At 33.3% G+C, this 15,172-nt stretch overlaps 1 protein-coding gene across 2 annotated transcripts in view; it reads left to right on the top strand.

The window, feature by feature from the left end:
• Positions 1-15,172, top strand: part of LOC127289861 (Fanconi anemia group J protein homolog) — a 41,239-nt gene that overhangs the window by 12,500 nt on the left and 13,567 nt on the right. For both annotated transcript variants that reach the window (XM_051318098.1, XM_051318090.1), the window contains exon 4: positions 14,691-14,723. In XM_051318098.1, coding sequence (XP_051174055.1) covers positions 14,691-14,723 — 33 coding nt within the window. The remainder of the gene's footprint in view (positions 1-14,690; positions 14,724-15,172) is intronic.

Genomic DNA, 15,172 nt, shown 5'->3' with positions numbered 1-15,172 from the left:
ACTATTATATGATTCTCTAGTTATATATTCGTATATAAATTTTTTCTCAACAGAAAAAATTCATTTATTTTACATTTAAAATTTGTTTAACATTTATTTATAAAATACAAATAAATTAGAACGTTCCAATTAGACAGTCATTGATGATGTTAAATCTCTATTTTATATAGACAAAGCTTTACCTCATTATTTATTAATAATCCAGACTTATTCTTATGGATGTGAGTTAAGTTTTTAGTGAAATTGAGTTAATATAACAGGAAAATGCAAGTTTTAATCATTTTTGATAATTTTTATTGATTTTAAAAAAAATTCGAAATAAGTTACTTTTGCTAAAAGCTTTCGCCATACACGCATCAGCAATCTTAGTCACGTCAGAGAGGGGAAAAAAGCTGTTAAGGTATATTGGACATCTAAGAAAGTTCGAAGCTTGTTATCTTGTTAAAATCCCTAAGATCATCCCCCCTCCAAGATCTGTAAGAATTTCTCAGGAGATGTCTTATCTGATGTTGAACTCTCGGACGCGAGATATGGCGCGATTGGCAAGTCGCTTGATTTTATTGGCCTTATCAGTGGACTCATCGACCGCTCTTGCTATACACCTCTTTACTATCAATCAAATGTCAATCTTTGTAGGATCTTCAAGGGCCGGTTCCGGTCCCGAGGCATTAAATCCTTTTAAACATCAAGCAAGTCTATATATATGTATGCTGTAGATGAACCTTCGACTTTGTCGCGTTTGTCATGCTATATAGTCACTATATACATACATATATACTGTGTACTTATACATTGTCCTTCTACCAACGCTATTCTCCATTTTCATTGGCTGAACGCCTCATGAACCACGCCTTCCGAGGACGTTATATAGAATCACCTATACAGATTCATATTCTTCTAGAGAAGAATGAATGTTTGTAAATGTACTCGCAAATATATGTGTGCTACTGTTCTGTATGTCTAATCTCTTCTTGGTGTGGCATTTACATGTATGCGATTGTTTCAATCTATAAATATTGTTTCATAACTTAAAAATATATTCGAAAATGAATTAATTTTACACTAAAAAAATTCCGGTTGGAAAAACCAGAATTCTAATTATTTCAACTAGAATTCTGGTTGGTGTATATTTAACATTATGATTCTGGTTACAAATTAAACAGAATTCTGGTTATTTTAACCTTTCGGTTAAATCATAAATCATAATGTATACTCTAGCCAGAATTCTAGTTATGGTTATTTAGCCAAAATTTCGGTTAAACTAAGAAATTAGAAATTTTGGCTAAAACAACTATAGAATTCTGGCTAGGGTTTTAACATTATGATTTATGATACATTTAACATGATTCTGCTTGTTTCCCCCAGAATTCTAATTAATTAAACCAGAATTTTTCTTAGATCAACTAGAATTATGATATGATTCTGGTAAAATTAACTAGAATTCTGGTAATTTCAAATATCCAGTTCAGAATTTTTTTCAGTTTAGGAATATGTTTAGGGTTAGTAGTCTATAGGCAATTGCAGTATTAGTTATTCGATTTGTTACTTAACACTATACTTTAAGTTTATTGCAATCACATATGAGGAAAAAGCACATGAGAGAATATATGTGTATGCGTGAATGTTAGTCAATACTAATACATATTCACATAGAAGAAGAGTAAAGATACTTGTTCATATACTTGGAAAAGCCCTCGTAGCAACCCTCTAGTCCTCACGATGCTGCTCTCTGGCTTCTGTTTTTAACGAAGAAATGAGAGCAAAAGCGAGAACACGCGAAAGTGCCTCTATGAGGTATATAGAAAAAAGGCTATGGAGAGAGAAATGAGAGATGAAAGATGATGATGATGAGAGAGTATGAAGAGTAGATATAGAGAAGTAAAAGGAGGAAACAAGGTTTCACTCCCTTATATATGAAACAACCCCAAAGTCAAAAGTACTTGCCTTCAGTAAAAGGGGTTTGACACTTTTCTCATCAAGGTATACTGATAACGGAAATGATGCAAGTTGAAAATAAAGTGAAGTATAATATATTTTCACGTCGATAGCATCTTTGGGAATTGTTAACAAGTTTGTCTTTTGTTAATAAATTATATAGGGATCTAATTTTAGTTTTATTCATTATCATGGGAAAAAATATTAATCGATTTTGAACATTAAATTTATTGCTTTCATTAATATTATATACGCAGTTATCGTTATCATCGTTGAAATGTGTTTGCAGTATATATATTTCTGTATGGTTTCCCAAGGGTTATATATTAAACTATAAATTCATCTCATCCCAAAAGAGAAGCCATTCGCTTGCGCTTGTGGAAATCAGATCTCCCAAAAAGTCTCAAGGGAAGTTTCACAGGAACTGCTACGCGATACTTTACTAAAACGATTTTCGTCACTCGCGAATCTGTATGGAAATTAAGTTATCTGAAAATTTTCGCTTAGAAGATTTAGAATTTTTACAATCAGATTAGAAATTATAAAAATTCAGTCTGTTGTAATAATCAGAATTATGGTTGTTAAATAAACTAGAATTTTATTTCCAGTGTATTCGCAGAGTATAGGAACTTGTAATTTTCAGAAATCGGATCTTTTCTTTCATCAGAATTTGAAAATCTTGGAGAGAACATATAGTTTCCTTTTGATATATATACTCTTTTAGTTATATAAAGATTGAAAAACCGCAACATTCTATTCTCTCTTGTTCAACCCACAAAGCATCGCCTTGGGTGCAAGTTTATCCATACGGGAAACACGCACTCTAAATAAAAAGAAAAAAAAGGAATATATATATATATAGATATATGAAGCACCTTACAAATAGAGAAATCGAAATAGGTACACCGACAATCAGAGTCGAAACGTTTTCTATCTTTTCCTTTTCGCGCATCCTCTCTCCTATGAATTCTATCTTGCCTGAAGCATCGGAGATCAACGACAATAGCAGAGAAGAGTACATCGGAAACACAGAAGTCCCGTGGTTATCCGAGTAATCTAGAAGCAGCAAGATTTGCTGTATTATATTTTCTACTATTGTCGGTAGGTCTTGGAGTGTTTACGCAATAGCTGCTTTGTCCATCGAGCGATGAGTTTCATTGTCTGTTCACCGGTCGATCGCTCTATCCTATCTATATATATAGGGATCGAGTCTGTTTGTATGTCTGTCTGTCTGTCTGTCTGTCCGTCCAAACCAATGGATTCGTTCGCCCATCCGTTTGCCTGTTTACCAAATAGATCGTGGGGTCCTCTTCTCGAGCACGAGATGTACTTTTGTGCCTTTATGAGAAGAGAGCGCCCCGAGTTCGTTTCTCTTTTGTTCTTTATGCCCTGGGCTTTTCGTTTTCAAATTCACGAATGATCGAGATGAAGAGAGATGAAAAATGAGCGGGTGAAAAAGGTAAGGGAGAAGGAAACTTGTAGTATTCTCCTGAAGGGTTTTCGATCTCTCTATTTCCTAGGTCGAATAAGACCTTATATATAGATTTAACCCAGGTCGCTCTTCACTTCGCCCTCTAAAGAGCTGCTTTTTAATCGAATGCTACTCATTTAGAGAGTGGGTTTTTAAGATCATTCAGATTGTCAATGGACCAATTTCAATTTTCGCTTTTCTTTCTTTTATATTTCTATAATTATATTTTTTTTCTTTAATGATTTTTAAATACTCTCTTCCTCCTACATTCTCTTTTCCTTTTAATTTACTGGTTTTTTTTCTTCATTTATCGATTTGATGTACCTTCTGTTATATTGAAGTAGGATATTCTAAATTTAGATCATTTAATAAATAACAAAAGTAATTCTTATTGTTACAGAACGAATTATATCATGAAAACAAAAGACTTAAATTGAAATCCTTAGGATATATTTACACCGCGAAAACGCTTACTTTGAATTTATCGATTTCCGGGTAGTCCTTGTCAAATGAAAGAGAATAAATATCTTTCAATAAAGATGCAAAAAAGGGAGATTCGCGATAGCGCTTTTGTGATGACGGAAGTACTCCTTGTGTTGTTAGAACGCGTTCGAAAGAGAAACGACGTTCAGGCGCCATTAGAGTGGCCATATTTGCCACCCCATAGGAATAGTCAATGCCGCATAGGGGGTCTCCCATGTTGTCCATACTCGCTCGAGCGACATAAGTGGTGTACAGTCAATCTCAAAATTCCCTATGTACATCCCCCGAGAATTATATATATATATATATCTATAATCTTTTGAGCTTATATGCTTTCTTTCTCTACAATGATTTTTTTTAACTTTAAATAAATCTGGAGAATTTTATGATTTTTTCATAAGCTTTTTTTTTGTAAACAGTAGTGTTAGTTGTAGCTTTTTTTACAAGTGAAGAATAAATATATATTCTCGAGGAACTCTATTATTCTTTCTTTGACCTATGTCCCTTTTGACAAAAGCGCCTTATTTTAACGACCTCATCGTCACATTTTCTTAAATTCCTTTGATATTTTTCTCAATGCACTGGTGTTTGCAGTGAGTCATAATTCTTGCAATGACGAGAATCTCCTTCTGCCTCGTTTTCTCTTCTTTTAGTTTACATTTTTTTTCTCCAGTAAAAAAAAGAAAAGAAAAAAAAATGGAGCTCGTTAGTTGTAACTTGTTAGACGAATATATACCACTCCGCGAAACTATGAGAGAGAAAGAATATAAGGTCTTAGCCCCGCGGTGTGCAGTGGTGCGCGAGATCTATTCCTTTTCTTCTCTCATAGCTTCGAAGATGCGGAGAAAATAGAAGGATGAAAATAATGGAGAAAAATATAGTTTGAGAGGAGAGTAAAAACACTGCCAAGTGGTTATAAGTGTATGTGCTAAGTCTTTTGTTTCTTATATTTTCCTTTTTGTTCTGAATTTTTAACCCCTGCTTTTCTGCTGACCCATCGCATAATTAATTGGTTTGTCGACAATAAAAAAGAAGCGAGATTACATACAAAAGTCTCTTGGTCACTTTCAGCTTTTTTACAAAAAAAATTGAAAATTTGTATTTTATAGATATTTTGATAACGGAGAAAAATGAATTGTTGTATATACTATAATTATTTATTAAAAAGGTAATAATACCCCTTATATATTTTTTGTATTTGTATTCTGATAAAATACAAATTGCCTTCGCCATGTGGAAGTTATACCACAATAAGCAATTATTTATTATAAATGAAGAATATCTCGTTCAATATGAATGCCTGTCCTGGAAGCGATTACCTATGTACCCTGTGTCAATATTCCCTATCCAACACTATATATATATATATTTTCGATGTAGAGGGTTGGTGCTTTAATTTACTCTATAGGATATATATATGCTATGGTTAATGGCCACCTCATCGCTGCTGCGCCATATCCATAAACCGAGGTGGATTAGGTAAGCTCGAATCCAGAAATTAGCAATGTAATGAGCCATATATACGCCTGCATTCAACAACTAGCCAATCGAAATCATGCTGCACTCTATGAAGACTATCAGATCTCTTACGTATTCCCTATATGACCATTTACACGCATTCAAGCGCAATATATATTATACTGTCCCTTTCTCAAAAGAGACCTTTCTATATTCCGTCATTCATTTATAGTTCGATTGCAAATCGTCCCTTTCATTTCGCTATACTCATTTAATTTTCATCAACAACTGTTTAGTCACAAAACTTTCACATGCTATTTCTCGATATGATAATATATGTTTTAGAGTATAGAAATTATATATTTGTATGTGACAAATCGTATATTATTTGCTCTACGTTATTATTTCTTTGTTTTTCGTGAAAAAAGAGGGATAAAAAATTTACAGATTTTGTTTCTAAAAAAAACTTCACCGAAAGTTTTAGGGCTTGATTATATCACAGTTTTTCTGAGGATATCAAATTGAGACCATAAAGTGTATATCAAATTGTTGATAATGCAACGTTTTGATGCTGTTTATGGTCTCAATTTGAGAGCATAAGAAAACTGTGATATAAAAATCATTTTCTCTATTTTTGAGAATTGCTGTTCTGAAGTTTGTTTCCGTGCTTGATTTTAGTATTCTTAATGTTTCTCGTATATCAAATATAGTTAATTGTTACTTTTGCGGTTTTCTTTCACTGAAAAAATGCCTAGGTTTAGTTAAGCTCCTAGTAACAAGAGAAATCCACTAAAAATCAGAGTTACATTAACTAGAATTCCTAGTTATTAATGGCAAGCAATTTGTTAGGAAACCTAGTTAATGTGACTGATTTTTAGTGGGTTCCTCTAGTGACTAAAAGCCTAGCTAAATCGCCTAGGAATTTTTTGTATTTATTAAATAGAATGCGATATAGTGTGTTTATTGTTGAAGAATATAAAAAAACATAGTCTTCTCTCAATGTATAAGAAAAAAAAAGAAAAGAGTTACTATAATTTTTTTTCTCAAGTCTGGACGCAGAAGCAAAGAAAGCAGCTGATAATAAATGTCGTATGATGATCATTATTATTGCGAGACGTCCTTCCACGAGGTGTGCTGAAAGCGGCTAGACGGTTGAAACCGGAGAAGCCGACCAAACGCTTGCCCATTCGCCGCTGGCATACAATTCGAGTTTCAAAAGACTAACTGTCATTGTGTCCTCTGACTTTTTCTTTAAAAAAAAAAAATCATGTTGCTACAAAACTTAAAAATTTAAAGTAAAAAATTACTTCTTAATTCAAAATACGCCATAACTATTATATATTGTATCTTTTTTTCCACCCCAGTAAAATAATTCGTTTCCGTTTAAATGAACATTTTAACACTTTTCCACTTTAAATCTCTATGTTCAATTTTTTATACACATAGAGTATATATTCTCTTCTAGAGTTGAAAAAAAATATGTGAAATTCGTTTGAAAATCGTAATGCCCCTGGAGCAAAAGATTAAACTCGTGAGAGTTTTTAACAATTGGCCCGCGGTCTGTTTGTACACCTGAGGTTAGTGCACATCGAAATATCGACAATAAATTTTTGTATATATGTATATTGTATATAGATACTAAATCGAGGGATTGAAACGCGTATATAGGGATGATATAAAACTGTATTGAATTCATATGGTGTGACGAAAAAATATACATATTCGAGAATTGCTGTCCATTCAATATATCTCTGTTCATTCATTCATTGCGAATGTATGGAATGTTGAAAAAAAAGATTCATCGATTCGACTTTATTTTTCGTGTATATTCTTTTAGTTCTATTTTCTAAATTTATTTATGGAAAGAATGAAAATTTGGTTTCTTGTAACTAAAATCATCAGTGTGATTCACGCCTGGAATCAGTGATGTGTATACACCCTCTCTCCAAACAGATCAGAAATCAACTGAAATGGCGAATGCTGCGAAGCGGAAGGTAACCATCGCAACGAACATGGTTTTGCCGCTAAGCGTCAGCGACGACGTTGCTTCGCTTCGGCAACATGCTTGGAGTATAAAAAAGGAGTGATTCCGTAAATTCAGTTGGCTTTTCCCTACGGGGTGTCGGTGCGTCTGTCCACCATATTGATCGTGGAGGCGTAGGCACCCTCTCTACCTATATATCTGTTATGGAGCGGCTTTGAGGGGGTGGTTTCGAGACCCCTTTCCACACAGCACCAGTCCTCTTGTCCCCGCCATCACTCCTTTCCCACCTCGTTCCACTACTATGCTCGAGGGGGATTGGAAACTGGTGGCATCAGGGGTTCGCGCGGGGTGAGGTGGCAGGGAGGGTTGGGAGGAGGAGGGCAGAGTGGAAGATGAGGGATTCGGGTGGCGTTGGAGCCGACACTCGCTGGTGCCGCCGTTACCATGACTACCACCACCCTCGCTGTGAACAAGCCCTCCACGTCATATTGGCATAGTATATTCCCCACACCATAAAGCCAAATAACCTACCGGGTGATCCACCTCGGATAACCTCGAATGGACCACTCTCTCTATCTCCTGTTTTAAGCTTCACGATAAGATTCGCACTGATAATTATATAAACTTTAGAGAGAGAGACAAGTCAGAATTTTGTTCAGAAATACGTTTTGATGACTTTTTTTTAATAACTATTACACTGAAAAATCTGTTTGATTTTGACAACGTAACATTTGGTTGGTATTTAAGACAAAAATATTGTTGAGCCTCAACAAAATTTTGATCTCAATCAAACTTTGGTTGGGACAACCAAAATTTTGTTGACGCAACAGAAAGCTTTTTATTACCCGTGTAGAAATTTCCCTACCAAGGCCCTGGTAGGGAATCATATTCTGGTCCAGATCCAGGCCATGCCAAAATTTCTACGGTAATTCAGGTTTAGAAAGTTTTAGGATTTGGTTCAGTTTAATTTATCTTGATTACAAAGAAATTTTCTGTACTTTTCTTTTCTATGTTTGTAAATACTTCTTCGGGTTCTAAAAATATGCCCTTAAAATTTCGTGTGGATTGTTATTGAAACTTATGAATGGGAAAAAATCAATTTTTATGGTATATATGCGGTATTTGATTAAAACTGTGGCGCGTGTCACTCTTCAGAACACGTGTACTGAAAGAATATATATATATTGATACTTGATTTCAATTTCCGAATTGTGGTTCAAGTGCGGAACACCATTGTCATTGGTACACTGAAAGAAAAATTTCATTTAATTCAATCAGTTACTTGACTATCATCAAATAAATATTTATTTCTATTAAATATAATTATTATTTTAGATAGTTTCAGTTTTTCACAGCAGAATTAGACGAAAATATCTATATTTAGAAAAGTTATATAATTTATTCATACCATCTCTTGTGGAGAGTAACTCTAAATCGATATTTGAAAAAAAAGCAGCATTTCTTCTTTATAGCCGTTTTTCAATAGAAAATAAGAAAAACAAACATTAGCGCAGTTGATATACATTGTTTTCGAAACATTTTCCATTACATGAAAAGTTGTTGCTTTAAGCCAAAGATGGAAAGGGATGATCCTTGCAATAGTGGCGGAAACGTCGAGAGATATTTTCTCGCAGGTTTTTATCCGTAGCTTCTCATAGATTGGAGGAAAAGGTATATAGCAGAAGCAGAAGCAGAGAGTCTGGCACGATGTATAGTTGAAATGGTTGGGAGGGTGGTTGGCTGGCTGGTGAAGCGAGGCTCATTTTGCTGGCAGTAGATGGCGAGGGCCTCGGGGGTGGTGAACAGAGAGGTTGCCAGTTGGGGTTGGGGCTTGGCATAGAGAACGAGAACGTAAAACGCCTGACTGGCGACATTATTAGACGCCCCCGAAGAGCGAGCTTTACTATATATATATATATATATATAGCAAAGATAGAGGGAAGGGAGATGCCCCAAGGGCTGGAGGCGAAAGCTGAGTAATGAGAAGAAAAGATGGAAAGCCTGATAGAAGCAGAGACGGCGACAAATTTCTCCGCCTCCTTTACCGTGCGATATAGAGCTTCTACTCTCTTAAAAAGACAGTTTTCACGATGGCTTTTTCTCATATATACATATATATATATATATACTCTTTTTCTTTCCACCCGGTTTGTTTTCTTCATAAAATGGTACATATCGAATATTTTTTCGAAAAGAATATATAAAAATTATTTATATAATTTAAAAAAAATACCTTTTTTTTGTCTTGTTCTGTCGAAAATTTTGTTGAATCAATTTTGGATTTGTCCTTCAAAATGTTTGAATTTTAATTTTTGCAACTCTCTTCTATTGAATGTTTATAAAGTTTTGTACGATTTTTACGAAGACTGTACCCACGTTTCCATTTAGTAGCGTTCGAGAGTTTAATAACTCGTGGTGCGAACTCTCTGAAGCCTGAATATCAAAGTTGAAAACTTTCCTTAAGTGGGTAAAGCTTTTCCTGCGAAACAATGTAATTTTTTTTTTGCTTTTTTGAGAATCTGAAGTTTATAGTGAAATCGTAGTTACTACACTTTACTTTTTTGATCGAACAAATAATAAGAAATTAAAAATTTGATGTTAATATTAACAAACTGTAACTAAAAATTTAAGACCCATTTATATGGATAATAAAGGCGCCAAATACCTCTTTTGTAGAGATGCCAATAACAGAAACAGAAAAATTAAATTCGTTTTCTAGTTACAATTTTTGTTAACCTTTTCTGTTTATTTTTTCTATTTTGTATATTTCTGCTTTTTTATCCGCAATATATGCAAAAATGTCAATGAGGAATTTTTCCTCTCTTTTTTTTTTTAAATGAAAGAAGCCTTATCTAAGGGGATGTCAGCATTTTTAGAATGATCATCCTCTTATCCTTATAATGACGCCCACGTGACTTATTCGCTTCGAACTGAAGCCATTATTGCGCTCAGTGGCAGGAGAAAGGCTGCTTACAAGAGAGACAAAAGCCCACCTGAAACTTATCGTGTAGCTTATCCTGAAATTAAACGCTGTCGGTTATCCGGAGCTTTTATTCGATTCGAGATGCGACAGTGGAGATAGGGTGTGTGCGGACCACGAGGGAGCGAAATAACGCCAGAATTGAAAGCATATATATATAGTATATATAAGGGAGGGTCGTAGCATCCTGGGAAATGAGAATCAGAGACCCTCGAGGGTTAAAATTAAAATGGCTGTCACATGCAGTCGAGATCTCAAGTTTCAAGCACTAGAAATTTGTCTCCTATATGTGACACATTACATTTTATATAAAACCTTTTGTTTAACTGATGATGTTGGAGAACAAAATTCGCATCTCCGTTATGAATTTGTTTGAATCTATTTTTAATTTATTTAAAATTAAAAAAGATAAAAATTAAAAGATGAATTTTATAATTTGGATGGATTTTTCAAAATTTACATTTCTTTATTCTAAAATTCGTTTGTTATTTCTGATGAAAAAATATAATTTAGATTTTTTTGAGAGAGCAAAAAAAGGAGTAGATGAAATTCGAACACCCGTTAAATTTGCCGCTTCTAACGCAACCAGTTTCTGCGTCGTGAAGCCAATTTCGCAAAGGGTGCTTTCATATGAAGAGAGACCCCACACTGCCTTCAGGGGTTGAAATTAAAATGACAATAAGGGCAAATCCGAAGGGTGCCTAAAAATACGTTCCCTTAAAATCAACCAATCATGAGCAGATTTTCCAAAAGCCGCCATTGCTATTTGCTTTTCTGTCATCTTCTCGAGCCATTTGCATCTGGAATTTTCAAGTAATATAAATTCCATTTTAGATTACAAAAATCGCTCTATTCTTTTTTGAAATTGGTATCATATCCTCTGACAATCATTTATTCTTTTACTCCCCATCTTTCGTTTAGAATAAGAAATTAGTTGCCATTTTATTTTTTCCATCTTCTCATTTGTTTTATCTTTTTTATTTATTTTGTTCTTATTTTTGTTTTATCTTTAATTATATTCCTTTTTTTCTGACAACCATTTTTTCTATATATGTATAAAGAAAAAAATTTATATACAATCAAAAGTAGACAGAGTGCAAATACACGCAAAATCTGATAATTAGTGGTCTCTTGTATAATTATGTATAGACATATATATATTGTGCAAAAGATCTACAGTAATATATATATAAAAGAAAGAATCTCTGTTGAATTGAAACCTCTTAAGAAGAAGCACTGCATTTTTCGAGAGCAATTCATGCTATAACTTTTTTTTTCATTCGTTTTCATTCATGCTTCACCAGTGAGAGACAAAAATATAACAGGATAAAATTATTTAATCTACCCATCTTGTATATATATATACGCATTTAAACGCCCTTCAAATTTTTTTCTATTTGAAAAATACAGAAAAATAATCCTCTCATCTCGTTTTCCTCTTTTCAATTCAAAAAGATTGTTTTTTAATATAATTTTGTTGTATATAAATTTTATTTTTTTCATATACCTTTTTATGAATAATTTTTTTCATAACTATTTTATAATATTTGTTTTGTTTGAAAATGAAAAAAAAGAGTGAATTTCTTTTTTTTATAGACGGTGTTGATTATTGAATGGTTTATAGATCGGGGCGGGTTCGAGTGCTTTTTGCGGTCTTTCGATTCATCGTATACACAATAATATGACGGAAATGTCAGTCAATTAATAAGCATAACGAGAACCTGACTAATTTCCTCTTTTGTCGTTAGTAAAACTGTTCCCTAAGATGGATGAATAAGTGGCCATTATGCGGCTTTTATGATTGGTCAGATCCGTATCTCGACAGCCGGTTCCGCTTTTCAATATTATATGTACCAAACACTGTATAGTATATATACCGTACGTCAAAACTTTTTTTTTATTAGTTTTTAAAAGCGTGCACGTGCCGGCAAAATCATTTCTTCATTTTCAAAATAAAGCCGTGTAAAGGCTAACATACCTGCGCTTTCTATTAGGCAATTAAGGTTTGGCAAAATTTTCATAAAATTTTTGTAATAGATTTTCATTTTATTAATTTTCAGTATATTATTTGGTTAGAAACTAATGTACCAGTTTTTGACCATGCTAAAAATTAGTATGAACCATATTAAATTTGGGTTTTATTTATTTGGAAGTACTAGTTGTCTTTTCAGAACGTACCAGTTTCTGACCATACTGAAAAATATTCTGGACCATATTAATTTTCGGTATTTGTTTAAAAACTGATCGTATAAAATATTTCCAGTGAAATGTTTATTATTTGAGAATTTACATAAAATTAGTTTTCCATATTAGAAATTTTGATATTTTTTTTACGGATTGAATGTGTTTTTTCAATTTCTTGTATGTTAATTTTCACTTTTAGGTCTCGCCCTCTGATTATTATTCAAGCTAGAGAAAACCATGAATAAATCTGTATGCGAATGCTGTTTCTCCATTGGTGTAGTGTCGCTCCGGTGTGTTATTTATATACACACCGGAAGAGATTTCCCCCAACGAGGGCGAGGGTGAAACGGCTAATAAATTATTCCCATTTGCCACGAAACATATATCCCTGGATTTCCACCACCCCCTTCCATCTCTGTTTTATCCACTCCAGACACCAAGCGAGAGCGCCCTCTTTTACTTTTCGAAGCGCAGAGGGTTGAAAATGGCCGCGTGGATATGATATCAACTCCCAAGGGTTGAAGCAATTATGTGGATTTTGTCGATGATCTCAAGGATAATAATGATGGCGACGAGGATACCGCAATGATTCTCTTTGATAAGGAAAGGACTTGAAGTACCTTATGTACATGCGTTTTTTTGTATAGGCTCTCTCTCTCTCTCCTTTATTTATGTATATCTGGTCCACGTTATGGACCATGTATCGCACAAAAGGGGATGATTTCACGGGGGTGCCGAAACGGTTTCATTACACAGCTTCGCGAGGGATAATATCCTCGGATCCTTGCCATCAGCGCAAAGGGGATCAAATTCTGAATTTCAAGCCTCCGGGGATGAATGCTTCTGACCCTGTGGTACATTCTCATTGGATAAACGGAAATCCACCCGAACCATCTGTATGTAGATGCAACGGAGCTGAAAAATGATTTTTGCTTTTTCAAAATTGGGTTTGTTTCTTGCGCAATTAAATCGTTAATTAACAAACCTACAATTTCTGTTAGGAGACAGAGTAGGCGTTATCCGAATAATCAATACTAAAATCCTTTTAGTATTTGTAAACCATAATTCTAAATTAGAAATTTCATGCTACCCAAATTTTTGTGTACTCTAAAAAATTCTTTGGTCGCTAAAATCTATTGTTGCACTAACAATATATTTGTTAATACTAAAAATTTAACAAATATATTAGTGCAACAATACAGATTTGTTGTAGCTAAAATTTTATTTTATCTGTTACATTGTTTTGTAGTGGCGTATATTTAAACGTTTTTTTTTTTGTCAATGAAATAATGCTTTGAGTATATAAAGTGATAATCTTGGCTCTTGTCGCGGACATATGTATTTTTTGATATTACTGCATCACGTCGTTTTGCCGCGGTATACATATAAGCTCTTGTAAGAGGTCCTCTCTCATCGTGTCGGTACCTTTGATGAACCCATACGTTCGCCTATAACTCTTGCTATTATATTTAGAGTGTATACGTGCGTTCGCGTACGTACGATTTCGTGTGCACATATTACGATTAGTATTTAATACGCGCGCACACATTGTAAAAGGGTCCTTTCCCGTATCAGATGTTCGGAGAGCCTTAGACCAGTTATTAGACTGCTGACAGGCCCATAATCCAAAACTCTAGTTCATATAATACAAAACTCAAAAATATAATGCCTATTAACAGAAATCCATTCACTATATATATAGAAACGCAATTTTAGTATAGTATATAATGCTTAAGAAATCAAATATTTATCGTTTTAATCAAAAAGACTGTAATTTTCTATAATGTCTATATATTTTATACGTATACAAATATATTTCATTCCATAAAAATTACAAATATTGGGAAAAAAATTTTCATTCATTTTTGCAAAGTAACAATTTAACTGTTTTCAGTAAAAGATTAAAAATATTATTTTAATCCTTACTCTCTAAATCTGAATTAGTAAAAATATTTACTAATTTGAATTAGTGATTCACTTTTTGTTTCTGAATTAGTAAAATTTTACTAATTATTAGTTTAGTAACTTTTACTAACAATTAGTAAAATTTTACTAATTCAGAAGCAAAAAGTGAGTCACTAATTCAAATTAGTAAATATTTTTACTAATTCAGATTTAGAGAGTAATAAATTACTTAAAGAGTATTGATATTAAATTATAATTTTTATAATTAATAATATTTAATCTTGTTTCAGAGGAAGTAGCAAAGGAGGAGGAAAACAGAATAAGTGAGTAACGTTTCAAAATTTACATTTATCAAATTTTTTATCTGACACAATACCTTTTTTTAAAAAGAGATTTAAAAAGTTTTTTTTTTAAAAGATAAATCTAAAGAACATCACCAGACAGAAAAATTATTTTTCCAAGTACAAATTTCATATATACATTTATTTATGAAATGTAAAATATAAAAGATTTTTGATTTTTTCGAAATGCTGAAAGTGAAGCGTTTTTAGCAAACTCGTTTATACAAACTTTTTGTATATATGGTTTCATTTTTGCAAATTGCACAATTCCCCCATAGTTGAATCGTCCAGTTTCAAAATATGAATATTTCACGTTTATAAGAGCGTTAGGCAACTCACTTGCTATCGACTAACCAACCTTAAATTTCCAGACTTCTGAGTCTATTGTATAAAGCAAAAGCTGCCCCAAATATTGTGTAACACATTTTCGT

The sequence above is a fragment of the Leptopilina boulardi genome, unplaced genomic scaffold, assembly GCF_019393585.1.
Source record: "Leptopilina boulardi isolate dan_hultmark-lab unplaced genomic scaffold, ZJU_Lbou_2.1 LbouV2_123, whole genome shotgun sequence".
NCBI classification, from domain to species: Eukaryota; Metazoa; Arthropoda; class Insecta; order Hymenoptera; family Figitidae; genus Leptopilina; species Leptopilina boulardi.
The sequence above is the reverse complement of the archived record's forward strand: the minus strand, read 5'-3'. Positions and strand labels throughout refer to the sequence as shown.